At 37.5% G+C, this 22,686-nt stretch overlaps 1 protein-coding gene across 4 annotated transcripts in view; it reads left to right on the forward strand.

Moving 5' to 3' along the window:
• The window catches only part of PALS2 (protein associated with LIN7 2, MAGUK p55 family member), a 60,174-nt gene that overhangs the window by 14,784 nt on the left and 22,704 nt on the right, over positions 1-22,686 (forward strand). For 2 of the 4 annotated variants that reach the window (XM_053976309.1, XM_053976281.1), the window contains exons 2-3: positions 13,721-13,842; positions 18,667-18,819. In XM_053976309.1, coding sequence (XP_053832284.1) covers positions 13,726-13,842; positions 18,667-18,819 — 270 coding nt within the window. In that variant the 5' untranslated portion in view covers positions 13,721-13,725. The remainder of the gene's footprint in view (positions 1-13,720; positions 13,843-18,666; positions 18,820-22,686) is intronic. The other 2 variants (XM_053976299.1, XM_053976290.1) reach the window with 1 other exon arrangement.

A 22,686-nucleotide genomic window follows, 5' to 3' on the forward strand; every position in this document is an offset into this window, starting at 1 on the left:
GTATTAAAAAACAAGTGTTGATTCCTTCTGTGTGAAAGTTGGCTTGTCTCGGTCTGAAAACTTACACTGCGAAGTGATGTGGCATTTAAATCCTGACGCTGTCTTTGGAAAAAACAGAATCTCTGCCAGATTTTCTGCAGCTGAGAAAGCTTCTTTCATGTTTCAAATGCTTCAGTCATTGAACACAAATTCCTTCTTACTGGATCAAATGGGATTGCTATAACTATGGCAAGTTACTGTAGTGCAATACTCGGTGCCATCAGTAAGCTTGATTTATGGAAAGGATGTTAATGAAGATAGAAAGGTCCCGTGTAGATTTCTCGGGGCTCTGATGGTCAGGGTGAGCCCGAGATCGTAAAGAGTCTTTGCTTCCCTAGCCTGCCGCAGCCAAAGGAGCCTTGAATGCGTCCGATTGCGTTTTCAAGGTTGTTTATTTCTTCTTATCTATAACATTCTTTCTCTGACCTGCTGAGTTCTGCCTACCAAGGAAGCCATGGCCATTTGCCTCCGGGCCTCAGGCGGCTCCCACCTTATATACACAAAACTACGTGTGCTATGTTTACAATTTATTACCAATTCCTATCACTTATGTTAGACTGTGAATCTCTACCATAAACCAATAGAAAAGTGTCACCATCACACCAAGACACGGAGGACAAGATGAAGGAGAAGACGGCTAGGACACGCCCAAATTCCTCCATCTTGTACGTCCTTGAACCCCATTCTAAAAATCCCAAAATATCACACTACTAAAACCCTTGTGGCTTTGTAATTCCTCATCCAGAGTTGGCAGTTTTCCACGGGCTAAAATTGAAGCTACAGCTGGTTTTGACTTCTTGCCAAGGTCTCCAAGACCCCTGCCAGGGTCTTGAGACAGCCAGGGCAGCCAGAGGGATGTCCTGGACTCCGACAGTCCCTTTCCAAGCAGTATGGTGTTAGTACTGCTGAGGTTTGTTACAAACAGTATTCCAACTGATGATCTGATGTTTCTAAAGGGTCTCTCAATGTGCAAACTAATGCCAGTAGGCTGGATCAGCAATCCAGTAAGTGCTTACCAGGCTGCTGGGCTGGTGCCTTTTTTAGTATGCCACTGGATCTGTCCAGGGACAGGTGTTTGGGAGTCTACCTGCATGTGGTTTACTTTATTAGATCTGTTTCTTCAAGCTGTTTTCCTTTCCCAACTGGATCAAAAAGCAAGCTAAAGTCCAGCATGCGTCCTTGCAGTCCAGCAGTCTTCACAACTTTGTACACATGTGTAGCTGATTCATAGGATGCATGTAGCTGAGGAATCAGGATCTATTGACTTAGGGAAGTGCAAGCCTGGGCTGCTTAAAAGTATCTGCTCTTTGAGTAGAGACAGTCAACCAGGTTCTGTCCTGAGTCTAGGACTTTTCTTCTACCACATGACAAGTGGAATGTGTGCAGGTCTTCTGGGGGCTTATGTTAATAGACAGGGTTTCTGAGAAGTTGAAACAGAATCAAAATTCCATTTGGGTGTTGGGCACATCTTCAAGAAAAGTGTAATGAAAAGTGAAAGAAATAGAGATGATTATTCGAAAAAATAAGTAAACAGGTTGATTTCCTTTCTGCAAATAGTAATTTATACTTCTGAAAATGCATTCCTAGACTATGTTGTTTCAGACCTTTCAAAATCCTGAGGAAGAATGGGGCCATTTCACTTAAGTGTCAAGTTTGTAGGAGACAATGACTACTCCATCTGTTTCTTAGGACCTTGTGTAATGTGTAACCTGTCTGTTGAGATAGGACTTGTTTTTTTTTTTAATGACATTCATAAGTACTAGCAACAATGTGGTTTTGACCTTGTAACACCCAGAAAGTTATGTAAAAAGACATCTTAGCCCTTTCAAGTTTTCTTGGGAACTTGAAGGTAATTTCATGTTGAATTTTTCCACAATTTTAAAACTAGTTGTGTCCAAAGAACCAATTTATCTGTAGGAGGTTACATGTTACGTTGCTCTCTTTTTATATTGTTCTCAGCCCCAGTACTCTTCTGGGAAAGAGGAATTCAGTGGGGAGTAAGATAAGCAGAAACAACTGTTGATGGGACTGACTGTTCTGAGAACTCATTTGGTGTGATGAGACAGTCCTCTCAACTGCCACGCTGAAGGTGGGTGGCAAAGCAATTACTTTTTTCCAGGTCAGGATCTGGGACTTCATAAAACCTTTCTGGGTAAAAGCTGTAACATGGAATTATTATTTATATATTGCAGTGAAATTCCAAGATTGGGGCCAGGGACTCATGATCCTTAACCTACCATTTCTGATTGTACATGGGAGAACTTCAGTAGGCTATTTTGGAAATCCTCTCCTTTTCTGTGGACGGCATTAGAAGTGGTTCTGGCTGTTGCTACCCAGGTGACTGGGCCTTAAAATTTGCGCAGATCTGAGAGGTTCTGTAGTCAAAACCCAACAAGGGTTGTACTAGTACTTGTCTGTACTAGTACCCTCCTCTCTTCTCCCAACCCCTTTCTCTGAGACCCCTAAGAAGTGTGGGAAACAACAGAACAAAGAACTTGAGTGGAAACTAAGATAATGTGGCATTTATTGTCTCAGCATAAAGAGATTTGAAGAGAGTTAGTGTATGAGGCTGTGTATGAACTGCATTTAAGAAACAGCAATTGCAATTTGAAGATGAGAAAAACATTATCTTACATCTTTTTTTTTTCCCCCCTCTGTAGGCTCCGATGCAGTCAAAAAGCCAAGTTCCATCATGGTCTTATTTTTACAAGAGAAGCCATTATAAAAGAGATGATGTCATATAGTAAAAGTTGTCGTTTCAAATCTTTCAGATTTACAGCAATTTGCCTGTCTCAGAAAATGATGAAAAGCCTTGACAGATACTATTCTTCACTGAGTTTTGCAGTGGTGTGAACTGTTCAAGAAGAAAAGTTCAGCTGTCTTTGCGTTTGCCAGTGCTTCTTTTGAAAAAAAGAAAAAAACGACCAACCAATCCTTCCCCCCATCAAAAAAAAAAAAAAACAACCAAAAAACCAAACAACAACAAAAAAAAAACCAAACAAAAAAACCCAAACCATTTGAACTGAAAAATGTGCAAAATTTAGTTAAAAGCTCTCTGGTTTTGCTTCAGTTGGAGTGGTGGGCTATATGACTGAACATTCAAAAGTTTTTAGCAAAACTTAATGAAACCCAACTTGGTATTCTGAGGAAATGGAGTAGAAAATTTCAGTCAGTATGCATCACATACAGTTTTGAAGATATCCTTTACTGTTTGACTGCCTGTGCCCACCTTATGCAACACAGAACACTGTCATTCAGGGTTTACAGCAGTAACTTGGAAATTGACTTAAAAGTGAAGGCAGCAAATATTCAAAGAGAGCATTCAAAGTGGCAGTTTCCTTAAAAACATGTTGTTCTTAATCCAAGCTGCCCCAAGACCACTAGAAATAATTTTTTCCTGATGTTACTGTACCTAGATATTCTTAAATTGAAATTAGGTTTCCCACTTTTCATTAAACATTTGCAATCATGAATAAATCCTGATAGCATAAGGTGGGGAAGTAGTCCAGGAGGTAAAACATATGACTAAGGGCAGTGTGACTTACTCCGTGAAGTTTTTGATTTCCCTTCAAAATACAAGTGTCAAGCTGATCTTTTTATTCCGTTTCCAGGGTTCTTGAACATAGCCTTCAAAGGACTAAAGGAACAGAATTGCTGAGGGTAATGAATAGGCAATTGTGTAAATCGCATTGAATTGAAAGAAAGGTTTAGAATTGGAGTCTCTTCACTAGGGGAGTGACAGAGATGTATTTTGAGCATTCCTGAAGGTCAAGTAAGCCTTTAACGTGCCATGTTTTGCCATTTCTTTATTAAAACACAGAAGTTTTATGTGGTATTTTTCACTATTTAGAAAGATAGCTGTGTTATTTGGCAAACAAATTTGAAAAAGCCATTTTCTATCCACTATATCGCTACTAACATTTCAGCTGTGTTTTGGAAATTTTCTTTGTGGGTAGAGCTTTAGCTCTGTCCTTAATATAAGCAAGAACTGTGTCATATGACAAAGGTAGTGAAGTAAACTTTTTTTTTATTTTTCTGTTGCAAGTCACCCTGAACTAGATCATCATTAATTTAGTGAATTGCTTTTACTGCTTCCTAATAAGTTTGTTTGGGCAGAAATGGTGGTGTGTGCATGAGAGAGATTAGTTTAGTGGAAGTGGAAACATTAGAGTTCAGGGATGAACTTCAAGTGAAAGTTTTGGAAAATGTACTAGGTGATCATGTAAAATTGAAAACTGAGGTCCTGGGACAGAGATAATTTCATTTAAATGTTATAAATTTTGCAGATTGACTCCTGTTTGCAGATTCACTCCTGCCCTAAATTTTTTGTCTTCAGGCTGGGATGGGATGCAGTAGAAAATTGAGTGAAATTAAGTGAACACTTCCCTATGGAATCGTTTCATGGTGGATCTTCTCCTTTTGATAGAAAAATGGGCTAGATATAATAATAGTGTAATTAAATATCTTTTTCCTTTTTTATTAAAAAATATGTTGACATAGTCTAAATATCTTATAAAGTGCTTTAACTTATTTTGTGCTCCAAAAAGCTGTCTTGCTTTTCTGTTTTCTGCATATAATTTTATTGAGCGATTTTCAAATGCTTGTGTAGCATCCATAGTGGAACCTCAAAAATATTTTTACACCTGCACTGGTACAGCTCTAATTTAAATACTCCAGTGTATTAGTTTGGAAGGGATAATTCAATCAATACTTCACAGTAGCAGAGGCCTGAAACAGTGCATGCATGAAATGTTAACATATGGGTGTGACTGGTAAAAGGGCAGTGATGTAGTTTTTTAAGTGGCTGCATCATAATGGAGAATCAGATTTTGAAAGTGCTGAGTTTGGATGCTTTCATTTAAAAAAGCATTCTGCTGTTGTTATAAAATAACTCTGAGAATGTATTATGACACAGCGTTACTTTGCTTAATATCAAAACTCTTCATTATAAAATTCATATTTGTTAGAATTCCTCAGTGTCTCCTACGCTTGAAGCTGTAAAAGGAAGTAGTGTTAAAAGCAACAGTAGTATCTGAATGATATGTGGTTTCTGGAGCATTTCCTTTGTAAGCATTTTCACTTAAAGCAAAAGTGGACCAAAAACAAAGTGCCAAAAACTAATTTGAAACCTAGAGTAACAGCAGTGGGACAAAATATATATGTAGTATTTTCTCTGAAGAAAGAGGACATTTTGTTCAGTTACAGTTTTTAATTTTGGAGGAGAGTGATGTTTAAAGTGTGCCTTTGTACTGTTTTGTGACAGACCAGTAGATTGAGCTGACAGTATGACGTAACTGTAAGGTCAAAATAGATCTCATTATCTCTCCCTATCACTAGAGAGGGAAGTATTAATGGTGTCGTGCAAGGCACTCACGAGACTCTCATCCGATATATTTTCCACACTTCTGACTGTCTATATTGAAAAAAGGTGCAGACTGGAAGACGTACAGGGCAGTTCCAGCAGGCTTGCTTCTTTCCCAGTTGATATAAGAGAGGGGAAGCCTTCTGAAGGGCAGAAAATTGCCCTCTTTTAGTTACAGTAATGAAAACTGAGACATTGTTTTCTAGATGAAAAAGAAAAAAAAAAAGAAAAAAAAATTGAATTGAATTAAGAACAGGGAGCAGAAAGAATTGTTTAATCTAGACTTTCTATTAACCAAGATTAAGGAAATGCCCAGATATCCAAAGTGCGGATTGTTTTTAATTATATCCTCCTGATACTCTGTTGAGTGATCAGGTGCCTTCAGACACAAGGATGCAGACACCCCTGGGATGCAAACTGCAGTGAAACCAACATCATCTCTGGTAATAAGATTCATTGCAGATCTCTGGAGGTGCAGTGTTGTTGCTTTGCTACACAGTGGAGTATCTAATTTTGTTTATTTAAAGTACCTTGTCTTTATTGTAGACGTGCACAAAGTACACTACAGAACAGCTCTGTAGCTAATGTTCTGAACCATTTCATTTACACTGACAGTAGAGTACGTTAGAAACCTTGTGAATTTTGGCTTTCTTTGAAAAAATGCCTATCCTGTGTTCCTAGATCAAAGTGTAAATGGTTGGAAAAAGATGCTGATGGCCAAGCTTGGGCCAGTTGCTGCTGGGGTGCCTGGTCTCAGAAGTGGGGCACAACATGCAGCTTGCCTTATCTACTGTGACAGTGTTGATTGGAGACCAGCAACAAGATGAAAGCATGTTCCTGGAGTGGAAGTCTGCTATCCCTTTGGAAGGGTGTTCATTATTTTCTCTTCAGGTCTAATTTTTTTACTTGTGTGAAGAAGAGATCTAATTGAGGAAGAAATCTTAATTGATTTCCAGCTACCCTTAGGCTGAATTTGTGAATGGGATAAAACAATAGATGGTTCTGCATGGCTTCCCCTCAGGTGTTTCACCAAGGAAAGTGGTACATTTGTTTGGGTTTGTTTGTTTGTTACACATGACTTCTTCCTTGCTATATAACTGTCGTCTTTACTTATGTTAGCATTTTTTCAGTCCTGCTTTCTTCAGGCTCTGTCCTACTTCAACAGATAAATAATACTGAGTACTGTGGCAGAAATGCAGATACAAAGCTTTTGATTCATTTGGAAGAGTGCACATTAGAGAAAGCAATACTTCAAAAGCTGTACTTAGGTTGTTGTATCTCTTTTGCTGGCATTTTAGACTTAATAAAAACTGGCATTAATTACCAGAGGTACTGCAGAGAATGTAAGTTTCTTCATCCAGCTGCTGTTTGCAAAGTACCAGGGAGAATGATGGATGTGTGCAATAAGCTGAGCCTGTTGTATAACTTGAGTGGACTGCAGGATACGTTCTGAAACTTTGTTGAATTTCTCCTATAACTTTTAAGTACAAAGTAGTATCTTAGACTGCCTATCCACTAAATGTTTTGCCTTCTTTTAAAAATCTGTTCAAATATATTCTCCAGTACCTGAACTGCTAAGGTAGTTCAAGAACTAAGGGTAGTAGAGTTTTTCTTCACCAAAATTGAAATTTCTCCTGGGGTATGTCCTAGTATTAATTTAAAGTACAGTAGTCTTTACATGATATCAATCTATACTTTCCTAATAGCCTTTCCTAATAGATAAAAAGTAAAAGCAGAAAAAAAAAATAAAATTCGGCCTTTTAAAAAACTTCTAGTTGACTTGCTTGTACATGCTCTGGTTTGTACTATATGGTGCTTGAAGATTTTTTTTTTCTGTATTCTTGTCTGTTGTGTGCATGTGTGTCTTTCCTCAGCTAATAATTTCTGTGCCTGAAGCTTGCATCATTCTTTCTCTAATTAAAAAAGGTCAGAAAACTTAGTAATTCCTAACACTTATATAGGTTTATCTTCAAAGCATCAAGCTTAGTGAGCATGAAGTTAATTGCCTTTGTACTTTATAAAATATTTTTCTTGGAAATCCTTTAAGAAAGAGAAGTCTGACATAATTTCCTTAAAACTAGATTTTAGTGTATCTGTCCTCAATATCTTGTTGTTGGTCATGATATATGTATTTAAATAAGACTTAAGCTTTTAATTCTGCTGGTTTTGGTGTTTTGATGTTTTGTTCCCTTTTTATCTTTGCTGAAATTACTTTTAAATAGTGCTTTTATTTTTTCCAAAAGATGCAGCTGTGAGGTCCATCTGTTCATCAGAAAATTTGTGCTTCGTCTTTTTTTAGACAATCTTCGCAGCCTGAAAGAAGTATGTCTGCAGTGTTCAAGCTGGGAAAGGGTTGTTGGCTCTTCCCTATAGCTTTTGTGACCTTCACAGTCATGAAAAATGGGCATGAAAGATATAGTTGAGCCAGGTTTGATAAGAGTAGGGACTGCTTGAGCTTCTATTTATAGGTATGTTAAAATAGCTCCATCTTGGCTTGCCAGTAGACTTGGAGAAAATGAAGTAAAAAAAATTAATAAACTTTTCTAAACACTTATGTTATTTCTTTTCAATGTACAGAAATTCAGTGGGCAGAATTTGAATATCCAGAGGAACATTCATTCTTATCAATTAGACTTTTCCTTCTTCCTTTAAAAATTCATTGCCATATGTGATTCTGTAGTCAGTAAAGTGTTCATGCTTCAGACAACAGCTTTCTTCATTAATCAATCTTACTGTCTTTTTAGATGAGATCTGCTGTGTTTGCTGCCTGAGGAAGGGATCCTGTTTAGAAGAGGTGCCTGAGTGATGTTACAATGGAATGCTGCCCAGGAATGTCTGAGTTAAGGTGGCTGTCCAGGGCAGCCTGCTTGGCAGTGTCTGTCAAATAGGAGGTGCAAGGTGTGTGGGAGGGCGTTTGAAGGCCCGAGTGTCATTGCACCCTGCTGCAGTCAGCAGCGTGTGTGGTGTAGGTGACTGATTTGTAGGGGAGCGCAGGATGGAACTGCAGAGCTCCACCACTCCTGTAGCACTCGCTGCTCTGGAGCTCTTGCTGAGAGTGATCCTGCTCAGTGCATGCAGCTGCTGGCTGTGAAAACATAGCAAACATAATGTTGTATGTGCTCACTGCATAGTGCTTCCCCAGAGACTTTAATCTGAAAATATGTCTTCTGAAACTCTACCAGTAGTAAGACAAAATAACTTTTTTTTTCCTTTGCATTTTATTTAAGCATAATGATCATTATTTAAAAACCTTAAACACAAATGGGGAAAAGTTACAGAGTTGTCATTGGTTAAGGGCTAGCAAAGTTAAGAATTAATCTTCTTTTGAAGATTAATGTCTGAGCTTATTGTGTGTCTTGTGAAATTTCAATATATCCCTCTTGAAAAGGTCTTAAATCACACAAGAAACTATTTCTGAAGTTTATGTATGTGACAAGATTTTAATCTAACTTTCTAGATTTTGTGTGGAGTACCTGCCTCTCCAGTAGTCCTTGAGGTATTTATTATAACTTTCTATCCAGATGAGTAGGCCATGTGGAAATAAATATGCATGTTTATTTAAATATATTATACATAATTTTCTTTTCATTCCTGTTATTTTGTAAGCTTGGAGACTAATAAAATGAAGCTGAGCTAAAAAAAAATTGTGCAAGGTATTCACTCTGAAAAGCTTTAATTTTCCCCAGTGAGTGACACATTTTTCTTCTGTCTGCAAATCTGGAAAATTTATTTAAATATATGCTTCCTCTTTCCTCTACATAGAATTAATGTAGACAAGAATTAGGCACTGAAAGAAAGAATAAAAATCAAATTTGGTAGAAGAATCACAGCTGAGGTCTTGGTGAAAACCTGCCTTTTTCTTACAATTACAAGAAGAAAGGTGTTATCAGGGTATCTTTTACGTCTGTTTGATCTGAACTTACTATTGTAAGGTATGATGTGTAGATTAAACCTTTGAAACATCCTTTGGTTGTCTGAAGAACTCTGTGGGAATTAGGAGGATTTAATTCTGGTTAGTAAATTTTGCATTAGGAAGTGGGTTTTCTGTATTCCCATGCCTCAGGATGCATGCTGTTTGCCATAGAGATCAATTAAAATCTCTTTGCCCCTTTTCCCTTTTTGAAATGGGGTTCAAATGACAAACTAGTTTCCCTGAATGTGGGGTCATATGTACAGTAAGAATAAATTGTTCAGTGCATGTACACAGCAGACCAGTGTGTTTCTGCTGAGTCTTGCTTGAGGCTTTAAACTTGCTGCGGTTATGAAGATCTTTGAAAATTGACTGTGGAAATTAATTCTGTGTGTATTCCCTGTCACGAAAGCCGGGGGCTGGAGTTGTAATCTCATTTTCTCTTAGGAGTCCCAGCTCAGACTCAGTTCTGTTGTCACCCTTTCCTAAGAATCCCTGTATTTCAGCACCTCGCCTCAACTCAGAGTGCTTCTGCTACCCGGTTCCTCCTGGTGTGTCTGGAGGCTGTTGTCAGTGAGTTTTTTGTAATATGTGTATGTTCCTAGCTGGTTTTGTTAACCATTGGAGTCAGCTATGCCTGTCTCATGGTGTCCTCTCAAAAACAAATCCTTATGTGTTGTGATGAGAGTTTAAAATTCTCCCCAGATGGGTCATTGAATATACAAACAGGCTTGTCTTCAGAGAGAGGGAGGTGAAAGGTAGAGCCCTCGAAGTCAGTATATTCTTATTATTTTCCTGTAAAAGATGGGACAAGAGAGGGAAGAGAGACCCAGTTAGTTTTCCGCGGAAGGAAAAGCACACATTTCCTCTTTATTGTATACCAAAGTACCCAATAAGTACCCAATAATAAGAAGCACTTCTGACAACCTCCTTTATGCAGTTTGTTCATGTAGTCCTTAGTTCTTCAGTATGCCTGACTTGAATATAAGTTCTACAGGGCTTTCTTCCCCTCAGTGAGTAACTTCTATCAACATTTCAAGGGCAGATTCACCACAAAAGAGATGTGCGGCTCAAAAGGCAATTCTTGATGGGATATTTAGATTTGGTAGTCTCAAAACTCCTCAGTTCCATCTGTTTCTTGCTTGGTAGGAGCTGATCTTTTAAGCAAAACTTTCCTACATAAGTACTTTCATCTTCAGCTTTCATTCCTGCTGCTCAGGAATAAGATAAGATGCTTTTTTAAAAGTGATAAGGTGGCTTTATCCCTGGAAAGAAAAAAGTGAAATTGTTTAAATGAGTGCTACTTGAAATTCCATGTGAATCTACATTATTCTGAAAGATCATTATAATTAAGCCTGGAAACAAAGTATCTCCTGTTGTTTGTTGTCAAATAGAATATTTCTTCCCTAGAAATGAGTAAATGAAAGCCTCTTGAATAGATACAGAAGAAGAGGTTCCATAATACATTTCCCAAAGTGTCTTCCCCTCCTCCTACCTCTGCCCTTAGTCTTTAGATAAATCAAATTTTTTGAAAGTACATGTATGAATATCTAAGGCATATGTAGTCAGTATATTGCTTAGACTTTCAAAGTTATTTTCACAGGTGAACAAATACCAGCTTTTCACATTAAACAGGAACTATATTTGAAAGTGGCCCATGACTTGTATAATACACATAAAACACTGAGATTAAAATGTTTTGTCTAGTCTATCAAAAAAAAGAATCCATATATTTGTGGTCTGGTCTTTTTAAATAAACCAGCAGATATAATTCCTGTTGGAATATGCTCTTGATGATTTTTTTTGGCAAATAACATTTGATCATGTTGTGAATTTTTTGCCAGGTGAGTGTAAAGCAGTGAAACATGGTAAAGCATATAAATGTTCCTCTGCCTACCATGTCCTAGGTAACAAGTGCAAAGACTGTTGAAGCTTAACCTTTCTCTCATGCTAAAATTTCTTTGCTTAACATTGTAACTGATTAAAATAAAGGGGTGCTTAAAGGTATTATTTTTTATTCAACTACTTACAAAGATCTTCCCTTTAAGATGGGGAACTATCTACACTGAGACAATATTGAGCCTCATATTGTGTTCAAACATAAACAATACAGCACGAGTAAAGGTGCCTTATCCTGCCTTTTTGGTTTGCTTTCTAATATTGAGACAACACTATTTATAGCTAAGAAAGCTCTTGCCATAATGGCTGTGCCATGAGAGAAGGCAACCAACACACAACTGTAGGAAGCTGTTTCTGAGAACAGCTGGTTTTGGTTTTGATGACCTGGAATGCAAGTCTGCCTTTGTGAATTTTTTGAACTCTGCATGTTGATAAAGCTGGTTGCTGTTTTCTAGGAATGCTGAAATAACTTAAGTAGTTCTGATGGTAGATGTTTGTGAAACCTTTATTAAATAAAATATTAATTTGAAAATACCCTGATTACTTCCATGAAGACATTCCTCTGAAGCTTAACATTGCTGTTAACATTTTCTTTTTGATGGTAAAGTTTTTATGTACGGACTATATTTTTTAATTTGATCTAAGGCAGAATTCTGAAAGGCTTAAGTAAGAAACAAGATAATGTCATGGAGATAATATGAAGAAAGTGTTTATTATAGATGTTTTTGTCACCATCAAGTGCTGGAATTGCAGCTAGTAGTTGAGATGCATACTTTGACTTCAAGGAAGCTTTGCATTTTCTCTGATTATTTGTAGGAGCAAAAGTGCTAACCTGAAATCTCTTAAAAAGAATTTACATAACTGTTAAAAATGTAAAGAAAGCTTATTATTCTAACACTTGCATTATTATGCAGCATCTATGACTTAAATTGGCCAGAAACATCTGCCCACTTCTGCAGACAGTACAGCTTGCGTGACTGCATTAAAAGTCACGAGTCAGAAACTGGGAATTGAGAAAATGTGAGGAAGGCAGTTGCGTCTGCAGCTGAACTAGTCAGGATGTAGGACATAGCTAGTCTGGGGAAGTTGTGGACTGTTTGCAAGATAATTTTTTGACTATGTAATGTGTGGTTGCTGACAGGATTTTGTCTGTTACAAAGTAGAAATAATGCTGCTTCAAAATCTGAAAACATAAAGTGTTATTTTCCGTCCTACTCATGGTTTCACAGAAAATTCACTTTTCTTGAAACAAATAATGTTGTTAAAACATTTAACATAATACAGGTCTTTTGACATGCACTACTGTAGTTAAAATGTCGCACATGAGTTGATTTGCTTGTTGAAAAGTCAGTTCCACTTAACAGAAAGAATGGTCAGAAATTTTTTTCTTCAGATGGAATTTTCTAGGAAGAATTGGAATCAGAAAGTAGGTGTTGAGAAATGCAGTTTGTTCTGTTACTGTGCAGTTTCATAATAGCTTTCATTATAAAGCAGTGAGGAAATGTAAGGGTAAATTCCTGTGTGGGAGAAGGGGCATATAGGCTTTTCTAATTCTCTTGATATATACTACTCTGCAACATGCAGAGCTTTGCAGAACACAGTGGTTATTCCAAGGCTTCTGAGCTTGTTGAGGATCTCAACAGGAGATTTTGTTAGTACACCTCTGTGTGTCTATTTGAACATGCATATATAGCTTGGCAGGAGTTTAAAAGAGTAAAGTTAAGAGCAAGAACAATTTCTCTTAACTCACCTCGATGACTTCAGGGGACCAGACAGCTGGGATGGTGGCATTTTCTGACATTTCTTTGGGCAGCATTGTTGACACTCAGCCAAAAGTGGTTCTCTCAGCAAGTCTGAGGGTACCGAGCAGGCACGATGCATTTCTCATTGTAGGGTGTACTTCCCATTGCAATGTGTTACAGGACCATGCTGGTGTTAGCATCTGCACCGTGTGCACTTAGTGCCAGAGTGCAGTGGGCCAGGACTGGCTGTAAAGGACTGCTGGGGTGGACACAAGTGTTCCCACAGTAAGAGCTGCCTTGAAAGCAAATTTTTGGTTTAAAAAAATTGGTTTGGAACTATATGTTCATTTTTACAATAGCGAATCTGCCTCTACAAGCATTGTAAAACTTGTGGGTTGCTGTATGTATGAGGGCTGAAAACTTCCTCGGAAATATATGAAATAAAAAGAGTACTGAATTAGTTGCTTTTATTGTATTTGGAAGATTATGCATACCTTATACATAGTTTATACTTGTTTGTTCTTTCAATCCTTAGTAGCAAATCTTGGAAGGAATGTGCTGGGCCTGGATTCAGTTGGATGCAACCTTTATTTCATTTTTCAAAGACACACAAAAAAAAGTTCTTTTTCTGTTCTGTCCCCTTGCTCTCAGTAGATGTATTTGACTGCTTAACATCTTTAAAATGAATGTTATGGTGTTTCCCAGAGCTTTTGCTCCTTATGGAAGCCTGTTTTGGTCAGTATTTACTTTTTGTTTTTGTTTTGTCAGCAGCCATGCAGCAGGTCTTAGACAACCTTACTGATCTGCCGACATCGACAGGCGCTGAAGAAATAGACCTGATTTTTCTTAAAGGAATTATGGAAAACCCTATCGTAAGATCACTTGCTAAGGTATTTAAATTTGCTGCTTTGAGTAGAATCTGGAAATGTTTTAACTCTTACATTATTATGTGAACATTGAATGTGGATTGAGGTATCCACAACATGTTGTTGGTTTATCTTATTAAAAGACTTGAAGGCCAGCTTGAAGGTGAAGAGTTGGTGTAATTTCTGTGCATGCTGGTTAATAGTTGTATAGAACAATCTAGAGGAAGATGAAAAATTCAGAGACTACAGATACAATGTTACATTATTTATGAAGAAAAAGTCATAATATTTGAAATTAGAAGCATTTGATTTTAATGTAGTCTTGTAACCACTGTTGTATGCATAACCCATATGCCTTCGGACTTTTAGTGGTTTTGCCAGAGATGAAAAGTGAGAGCAGTCACCTTCATTATCTGATGGCATAAAAATGTTTTCTTTTCATCTTTAGCTCAAAACTACTTTCTGATATGCCAGGAAAATATTTGCTCCATGCCTTTTCCTGGATCTCAGACGAATGATTTTATCTTTGATTGTCAGGTCTCTAAAACATGGATTATCCTAAGTTTTTGTTCTTGGATTATGAAAATCTTTTATGTATGGGTGGCAACTATCAATTTTAAATATGTAAGGTGATATTTGCAAAAAAAATCTTTGGACTCTTTAATTAAAATGTAGCTTGTTGTTGGGGAAGATGAAACAGGAAAGCCTTATAAATATTTTTAGCTTGTCTTACCAGTAGGAAATGCAGTCAAATACTGTACATCACTTATATGTGTTCTTAATCTTACTTCATAAAAATAAGCTCTTTTCATGAGGAAAACCCAGTTAACTTAAATAGAGCTGTCTCTTTAATAGGAATAGACATCTGAAAGCAGTGCCCTCTAGGCAGGTATGAAATCCTCTGTAAAGCTAAAGGATTGTTGTCCAGGGATTTTGTTCAGTATAAAAATCTGGAAAGGAAAGTTTCTCATGAGAATTCATATAAGAATTTACTTCTGTTTAGCTGTTAAAAAAATTGGTTTTAAGTTGAAGACATGGCATAGTAATAAACTTAGAAGTAATGGAAGTGTCTTATCTACTGGTGAGATGACTGCAGAGAGAAAGATTTGTGTCCTAAATTTACTAGAGTGAGTAAAAGCATTTTTTTACTGGCAATGGAAACAACTTTTAAGTATCTGCTGCATAAGTCATCTTTAATACTTATCATGAAGAAAACGTTCACTGTAAAGCCTTTTTTTCTTATAAAGAATTTGTGCTTTAATGACCAATAACAATTAGGTGGAATTTAATGACTAGCAGATGTAAAAAAAAAGTGCTTGTAGTGGAAACAGATTCTTAACTGTACACATGCTTTATCTAGAATGCTTAAAGGTTTTAATTGTGTTCACATGGTGTGACTGCACTCATATTTTCTTTGTAATTATTTTGGAAAAATCCTCAGTCTTAACGAGCAGTGTTAAATAAGGATAAGATCAAAACACATTTGGTGAAGCGTATGTAATTCACATATTTGTCCCTAAAAATACATAAACTTGCTTTTCTATTAGGGGAGCTGGTTCTCAGTTCTCAGTCATCTCAGTTCTCTGAGATGCTTATGTTATTTAAGCAGGATAATTTCAAAGCAGGCCAGAAATGCAAAAACTTTTTCATTTTCCTTTATCAGCCACTTATTAAGACTAATTGTTATGTAAAGTACGCCAAAAAGGACAATAAGAAACTTGGGCACATGTGCCACAAGCTGTACAAACTTATTTTCTCCTTTTGGTCCTTAAATAAATGAAGGCAAACAATAAGTATAGTAGTTAGTTCATAGTATTTTGCAGTGCAGTTTGGCTGATCTTTTAAAACTGGGTTACATTCATTTCACACTTTTCCTGTATAGAAAAAAGGCAGTAAGGTAGAAATTACAGATTTTTTGGGGATAGGGTTCTTTCACTGAACCTTTCCACTTTTCATTAGGTGGTAGAGGAAAGGGGAACCAACTGTTACCATTGCAAAATGTTTTTTCCTTTCACTGATGTTTATAGAATCATAGAGTAGTTTCGGTTGGCCGTGGCCTTTAAATGTCACCTTGTCTAACCCCCTTGCAATGAGCAGGGATATCTTCAACTAGATCAGGTTGCTCAGGGCCCTGTCCAGCCTGACCTTGATTGTTTCTAGGGATGGAGAGTTTACAACCTTTTTGGGCAGCCTATTTTGCAGTGTTTTACCACACCCATCCTAAAACTTCTCTTCCTTATATCAAGTCTCAATCTACCCTCTTTTAGTTTAAAATCATTATGCCCTGTCCTGTTGCTAAAGGCCTACTAAAAGTTTGTTCCTGCCTTTCTTGTAAGCCCCCCTTTAAATATTGAAAGACTGCTATAAGGTCTTCCCAGAGTATTCTCTTTTCCAGACTTAACAACCCCAACTCCCTATCTTTCTTTTGCTGATGCTTGTGTTCATCCTAACTAGTCTTTTTGGAAAATAACTGTTGAACTTGGAACAAGCATGAATTCTCCTCAGTTTTGCTACTAAACTATGGCATCAAATTTCTCTTCTCCTGGATTGTTAACTATTCTTTCAAACCTCAAAACTTTATCTTCTTTCTGCTGTCACCACTACTGCTTTTAGCATTGCAGCACAGCCTACATGAGACCAGGTGAATGCCCAACCGAGGCCAAGGAAACATCTTGGGAGCAATCTATAAGTGTTTAGTCCAGTATGTAGGATGTCAGATTGTTGGAGGTGAAAGACTTACTAGTTGAACATTTGACAGGCATGATATATACTGAATGCACAGAAAGGCTAAATTCAGTATCAATATTTCTGAAGTGTTCTGTTGAAATAAAAAAAAAAAAAAAGCAATATCCAAGTTAGGTATTCCTATTTTTTTTTTAACTTATTCATACCATTCCATATCCTGTTGCCCCTCAATGTATTACAGGATCAGACATTGTTCACTGATAAAACTTTATGTTCCCCAGTATATACATGGCCTTGATTTTGGAGTGAAGGGTGAGGATATTTGTATTTAGATTATATCACTCAGTGTTAGTGGTGGATTTTTGAAAACAGTGACTCAGAAAAAAGGTAACCCATATTCTCTAATCTTACAAAGGTTTTGCAGTTGGGTTGTGTTTAAAAATCACTAGATTGGTTTTTACTTGCTGTAAAAGAAGTAAACTTTAAAAGAAGGATATTGTTTACTGTATGTATTCTGTACAAAATAGCATTCCCTTATAAAGGAGAATGTGTGTAGGTGCTGAGCTTCCTATAACTTTGTAATCAGTCATTTGGTTTGTGTGTGTTGGTGTTGGAGAATGTTTGAAATGCCTTCATGTTAAGTTAACCTTTCCAGAGTTTGGCCATCAGGCCTGCAGAAATAGCATTTTATAGATATGAAGTACAATTTAATACACAGATGATTTCAGAAAGCAAAGTTCTCTGCTTTTAGCAAAATTTTTTTTTATTGTCTGTTTTAAAGCAGTAATAAGAGAGCAGAAGTGCTCGCATAGCTTCAAATTATATCTGTGGGAAATATATATAGATGACTCTGAATTATACCTATTATGTATTTGTTTTTTATATGCCAAAGTAATTGGTCCTTTGTAAATTTCTTGTTGCTACAGTTGAAAATAACTTATAATTGAGAATCTTGAGTTATTTTTGGCCTCCACTTATTCCCTAATTCTCTGATAGAGCACTGTCTGTAATAAATAAATTAAGCATTCAAAGATGCTTCTCTTCCTCCTCAAAGCACCTACCTTTCAATGAATTTCAGTATCTGCAGAGTTCAGGAAATTATTATGTCTGCAGGAATAGCTCTAGAAATAGATGAAATGTTATCAAAGAATCACAGGATGGTTGAGGCTGCAAGGCCGAATGGAAGGCATTTGGTCCAGCTCTCCCTACTCAAGCAGGGCCACCTGGAGATGGTTGCCCAGGTCCACATCCAGACAACTTTCGAGTATCTCCAAGAAGGGAAACTCCCATCTTCTCTGGGCAACCTGTGCCAGTGCTTAGTCACCCTCACTCTGGAAAAAGTGTTTCTGATGTTCAGACAGAGCTTCCTGAGTTTCATTTTATGCCCGCTGCCTGCTGTCCTGTCACCAGTCACCACTGGAAACAGGCTGTCCCTGTCCTCTTTGCATAGTGTACCTTTTATACACGTTGATGAGATTTCCCTGAGTTTTCACTTTTCCAGGCAGAACAGTCCCAGTTTGATCAGCCTTTCCTCAAATGTGAGGTGCTCCAGACCCTTCATCATATTTGTGGCCCTTCAGTGAGCTCTTTCCAGAATGTCCAGAGTATTCCAGGTGTGGCCTCACTAGTGCTGAGTAACACTCAGTCTTCTAGTAACACTTTTAATGCAGCCAGGGATACTGCTAGCTGCCTTTGACTCCAACTTTTCTTTAGCATTTCCTTCAGTTAGGCAGATTTTAGCGGGTAGAATGTGCTGTTCAAAAGGTGTTTGAATGGAAGGAGTCTGAGGTAAATGTTTTTCTTGCAGATTCTGAAAAGATCCCATAGTTCCTTTTCTGCCCTTCTTCTAGAAGGTGTACTTGTCCAGGATTCCAAAGCAGGAAAGGTCCTGAGGTGCTGTAGTGTTGACAGAGCGGTGCTTGGTGTGTGTAGCATAGAAGAGATAGGAATTTAACAATCCTCTCTGGTATGTGCTGCTTATAGAGTTTATTGGGTCCTGTAGTTGAGCATGCAAAATCCTTCAGCAGTTAAATCAGGTTATCCTATATATAATTTTTCTGGCTTTTCTGCTGAAGATTGCACTGAGAAATTACTTGAAAAGTTTATAGATTTGAACCACTCAAAATTTACTTACATTATAGTCTCATGTGTTTAATCTCATAGGCTCACGAGCGACTGGAAGACTCTAAACTTGAGGCTGTCAGTGACAACAACCTGGAGCTGGTGAATGAAATTCTTGAAGACATCAGTCCCTTAGTAAATAAGGATGAAAATGTTGCAGAATTGGTTGGAATACTCAAGGAGCCTCATTTTCAGGTGCCACCTTTTTACTGTATGTTACCAAGTTACTGTATCATTGTCCACATACCGATCTAGGAATAACAATGAAACAAAACCTGAATTATAACAAAATGTAATATGTAGGATTTTAGTCCAAATAAAAGATAAATCAGAAGCCATGTTAAAAATAAGCATGATTTTATTCTTTGATATAATTTCAAAAACACCTTTACTCACTTTATTAAGTTCTACTGAAGTTTCTGTTATAAATCTTGAACAAGCTTTTGCTTCCTGTATGTCTGGAGTTTCCATAAAAATTCCCTGAAGGCTTGCTTCATCCGTAACATTTCCAGGTGATCTCAGTTCCTGATTGTGAGCATTGTGCATTTCAGTTCAGCTGTTGGCACTCATACTCGTGTGTAAGACATCTGGTTTGCAGAGTGAATGAACATGATTCTTCTCTGATCCGATCTGCACTGCAGCTGAAGCTGGGGCTCTGCATCCCTCTCACTGTTGCTCTGCTTAAGTGAAGTGTTCACATATGCTTGTCAAAAGCAGATGTTTTTCTATTTTGCCGTTTCTGTGACTAGCTTCTGTACTGAGCCTTGAAGATCAAGGTTTGAAAATCCTTCATAGATTCTGGCCTTTCTAGGTAGGGTTCAGTGGACTTTGCTACTTCAGTGGATTGCGATTAAGCTAAAGGTATTCTGAAGAAGAACATAAACAACTTTTTGCCATCCTATAAGTGGATTTCTTTTGGCAGACAGCTATGAAGTCATAGGCATTTTTGGGATAGATGGGTTTAAACACACATTCCCCCCAGGTTTTCCATTGCATGTTATACAAACATAGCAGTGAGATATATTACTGTTTAACATGGATAAATACTGGAAATTCTTTTGGTTGTATTGTATCCTATTGGAAAAGGAATCACTTCAAGAACTTCAGCTTTTGGGGCGGTAGCTTTTCTGAGTACTGACAATTCCTCTGCCTCTCCTGTGTTGGCCTCCCTTGTGCTCTTACTTGTCCAGAAAGGAATCATAGCTAAGTGATGAAAAACTATGATTTGGAGACTTACTGGTGCATAAACCTGCAAGTCAGTCTTTGGTCCTGTAGAAGAATTTGGTTCTTGAAAAGGACTGGATGAATTTGGAGGAATTGATAGTTAAAATGCACAAAGATTAGAACTGAGGGCCAGCTGTGCACTGACAGATCTGACAATGATCCATTGTGTTAGACAGAGGAAATAAAGCTGAAAGTCAAACAGGATGATGAATCAAAAGATGAAAAGGGCATAACAATTGAAGTGCTGCACTTTGCTACATTGCTCGGTAGCAATGATCTCTGGAGAGAGATGGCAAAGGCCAGAGACAAGCTTGGGAAAAGCATTTTTGGGGTGGAAACTGGAGATGACCTGTAGGAGACAGATCAAATAAGAATTTTTGGGTGACTAAGAATCAAATAAGAATTACTGGGTGAATAGCCAACACTGAGGCAAACCCAACATTTATTCCTGTTCGGTGGTCAGGTCTGCAGAGAGGCAGAACGTGATGTTGGTGTCAGATACTTCATCAGTTCAGACTTAAGCAACTTAAACATGTTCCAAAAGTTTCCTTAAAAGTTCCAGAACAGCTGGTGAACTGGAATGTCAGTATTTATGCTCTTTCTTGTACCTTTTTTGTTGCTTGATATATAAGGAGCAGACGTGAAACTGCATATATGCTATCTTTACAGTATTGCTCAGATTGCTTCCTGATTGCATGTTAAAGGTCCATTTAGCAAACATCTCTTCTGTTTTCCTTCCCTGTCCCAGCCGTAGGTGTCTAGTGAAGGCTGTAAGGCTAGAACAAGTCAGTGATACCTTCCAAAATGTTTTGTGAAGATTTAGTGATTTGTTGCTCAGACTTCTGAGTGAGAGGTAGTGTCACCCACCTGTGGTTCTCTTCCATGAGCTTATTCAGTTCTTTTTTCAACCCATGTGAAAATCTGTCATTCACGGCATCCCCCATCTGAGTGGAGACTGTGCTCTTTTGATTTTGAGGCTGTCTCCTGTCAATTTCACTTGTGTAAGAAGAAAGTGAACAGTTTTTCTTAATCAGCTTTTTCATGTTACTTGTGGTTTGAGACACCTCATTGTGTCTCTCTGTGTCAAATAAATAAAATGAAGGGAAGCAAAGCTGTATACAGCATGGATTTCTAAAGTGGTGTCATAATTTCCATTGCATTTCCTACTCATGGCCTAAAAGTTCCTAGTGTTTGGTTTACCTCTTTAACAGCTGATGAATAGAACAGAAAAGTTCAGTTAGAAGGGACCTACAGTGATCATCCACTCGAGCTGCCTTACCAGTTCAGAGTTGACTGAAAATTAAAGCCTGTTATTAAGGGTGTTGCCCAAATGCCTGTTAAACACTGACAGACATGGGGTATCAACCACCTCTTTAGGAGCCTGTTCCAGTGTTTGACCACCCTGTCAGTAAAGAAAAGGTACCTCTAGGCTCAGGGAGACTAGAGGTGGATTGCTTGTTAGGCTCAGTTTGGTTTTGTATTATTTACATCTTCGAGATACCATTTCCGAGTCTGTCAGTTAATATATTAAGCTAGGATTGTGTTTTTCCTTGCAGTCTGTGTTGAATTTAATTTGCCTTGTTCTCAGTCTGTTGCTCATGAGGTGCCTCTGCAGGTTACAGTCAGCTGTTTCAGTCCTTGAGTAGTCATAAACATCAGCAAACTGTCATTTCACTTCTCATCCCCATTTCCTAGGTCATTTATCTGACATGTCAGTATATTGGCAGGTGTAGAACTGAGCCCAGATGCCTGTGGAAATCACCTGATGATATGAATTCTGAAAACTAAAAATACTATATTCCTGGTACCGATTTTTCTGTCTTCTAACCAATATTTTCTTCCACTTGAAAGCCTTACTGCTTATCCTGTTATAGGGTTTTTTTTTTTTTTTGTTTTTTGAAAGACTTCTACCAAAGGGCTATGGAAGTTGTTCTATATTAACAACTAACTGCCTTGTTGCCATGCTTGGTGACTCTTGCAAGGAATCTGACTAGATTTGAGAAGCATAACTCCCTTTATTAAGCATGTTGATGCTTTCCCATGATCAATTTTGTCCAGTCATTCTGGGTTTTATGGAAACTTCTGATTTGTTTAGTATCAGCATCACACTTACTGTTTTGCAGTTTGTTGACTCTTCCTTGGAACCTAGTTTAAATATTCATGTCATGATTATTGCTTATATGCTACTTCTTTCCCTGTAGTGTTGGGTGAGTCATGGGTGTGTAAGAAAAATACCGTGCAACTTTGTTTGCTCCAAAACCTGGATTGTACAAAAAGGACAAAAATGTGTGAAAGGAAGAGAAAATAGATAGTTAAGATAGTTAAATGCTTCCCTGGACAACTGGCCTATTCATCACTCTGTCAGAATTGGAATTAATTTTAAAAAAAAGTCTGAAGAAGTTTAATTTGTATTTTTAAAATTTATTTTCTATGTGCCTGAGGCACTAATGTTGTGAGGCATTCATTCTCATTTGCAGAAACAATGAGCAGTTTTGGCTGCTGCGCATGGGCAAAAGCACCTATATACTTACTTCTTCAAAGTATATCTTCTGTGATTCAATTCTGAAGCCGAAAATTAGGGAGAATTTTCAGCCCTTGATTTTGTACTTCCATTACCCATGTGAAGGCAAGCAACAAAATCAGCTGAGGTCAAAGTACTATTTTTTATTTAACTTTTATTGTAGTTAAGGACACTCTAGAAGAACTAGGACAAATTGCAGACCAAAATGTGGATATAGTACCTTTTTTAAGGCTATATGTCTCCTGCAAAAAGGAAACAGAAAATTACCTAAATACTCAATAAATAAGTGCTATAATTTCTGCCTCATTTGGTGCAAG

The sequence above is a fragment of the Vidua macroura genome, chromosome 1, assembly GCF_024509145.1.
Source record: "Vidua macroura isolate BioBank_ID:100142 chromosome 1, ASM2450914v1, whole genome shotgun sequence".
Classification (NCBI taxonomy): Eukaryota; Metazoa; Chordata; class Aves; order Passeriformes; family Viduidae; genus Vidua; species Vidua macroura.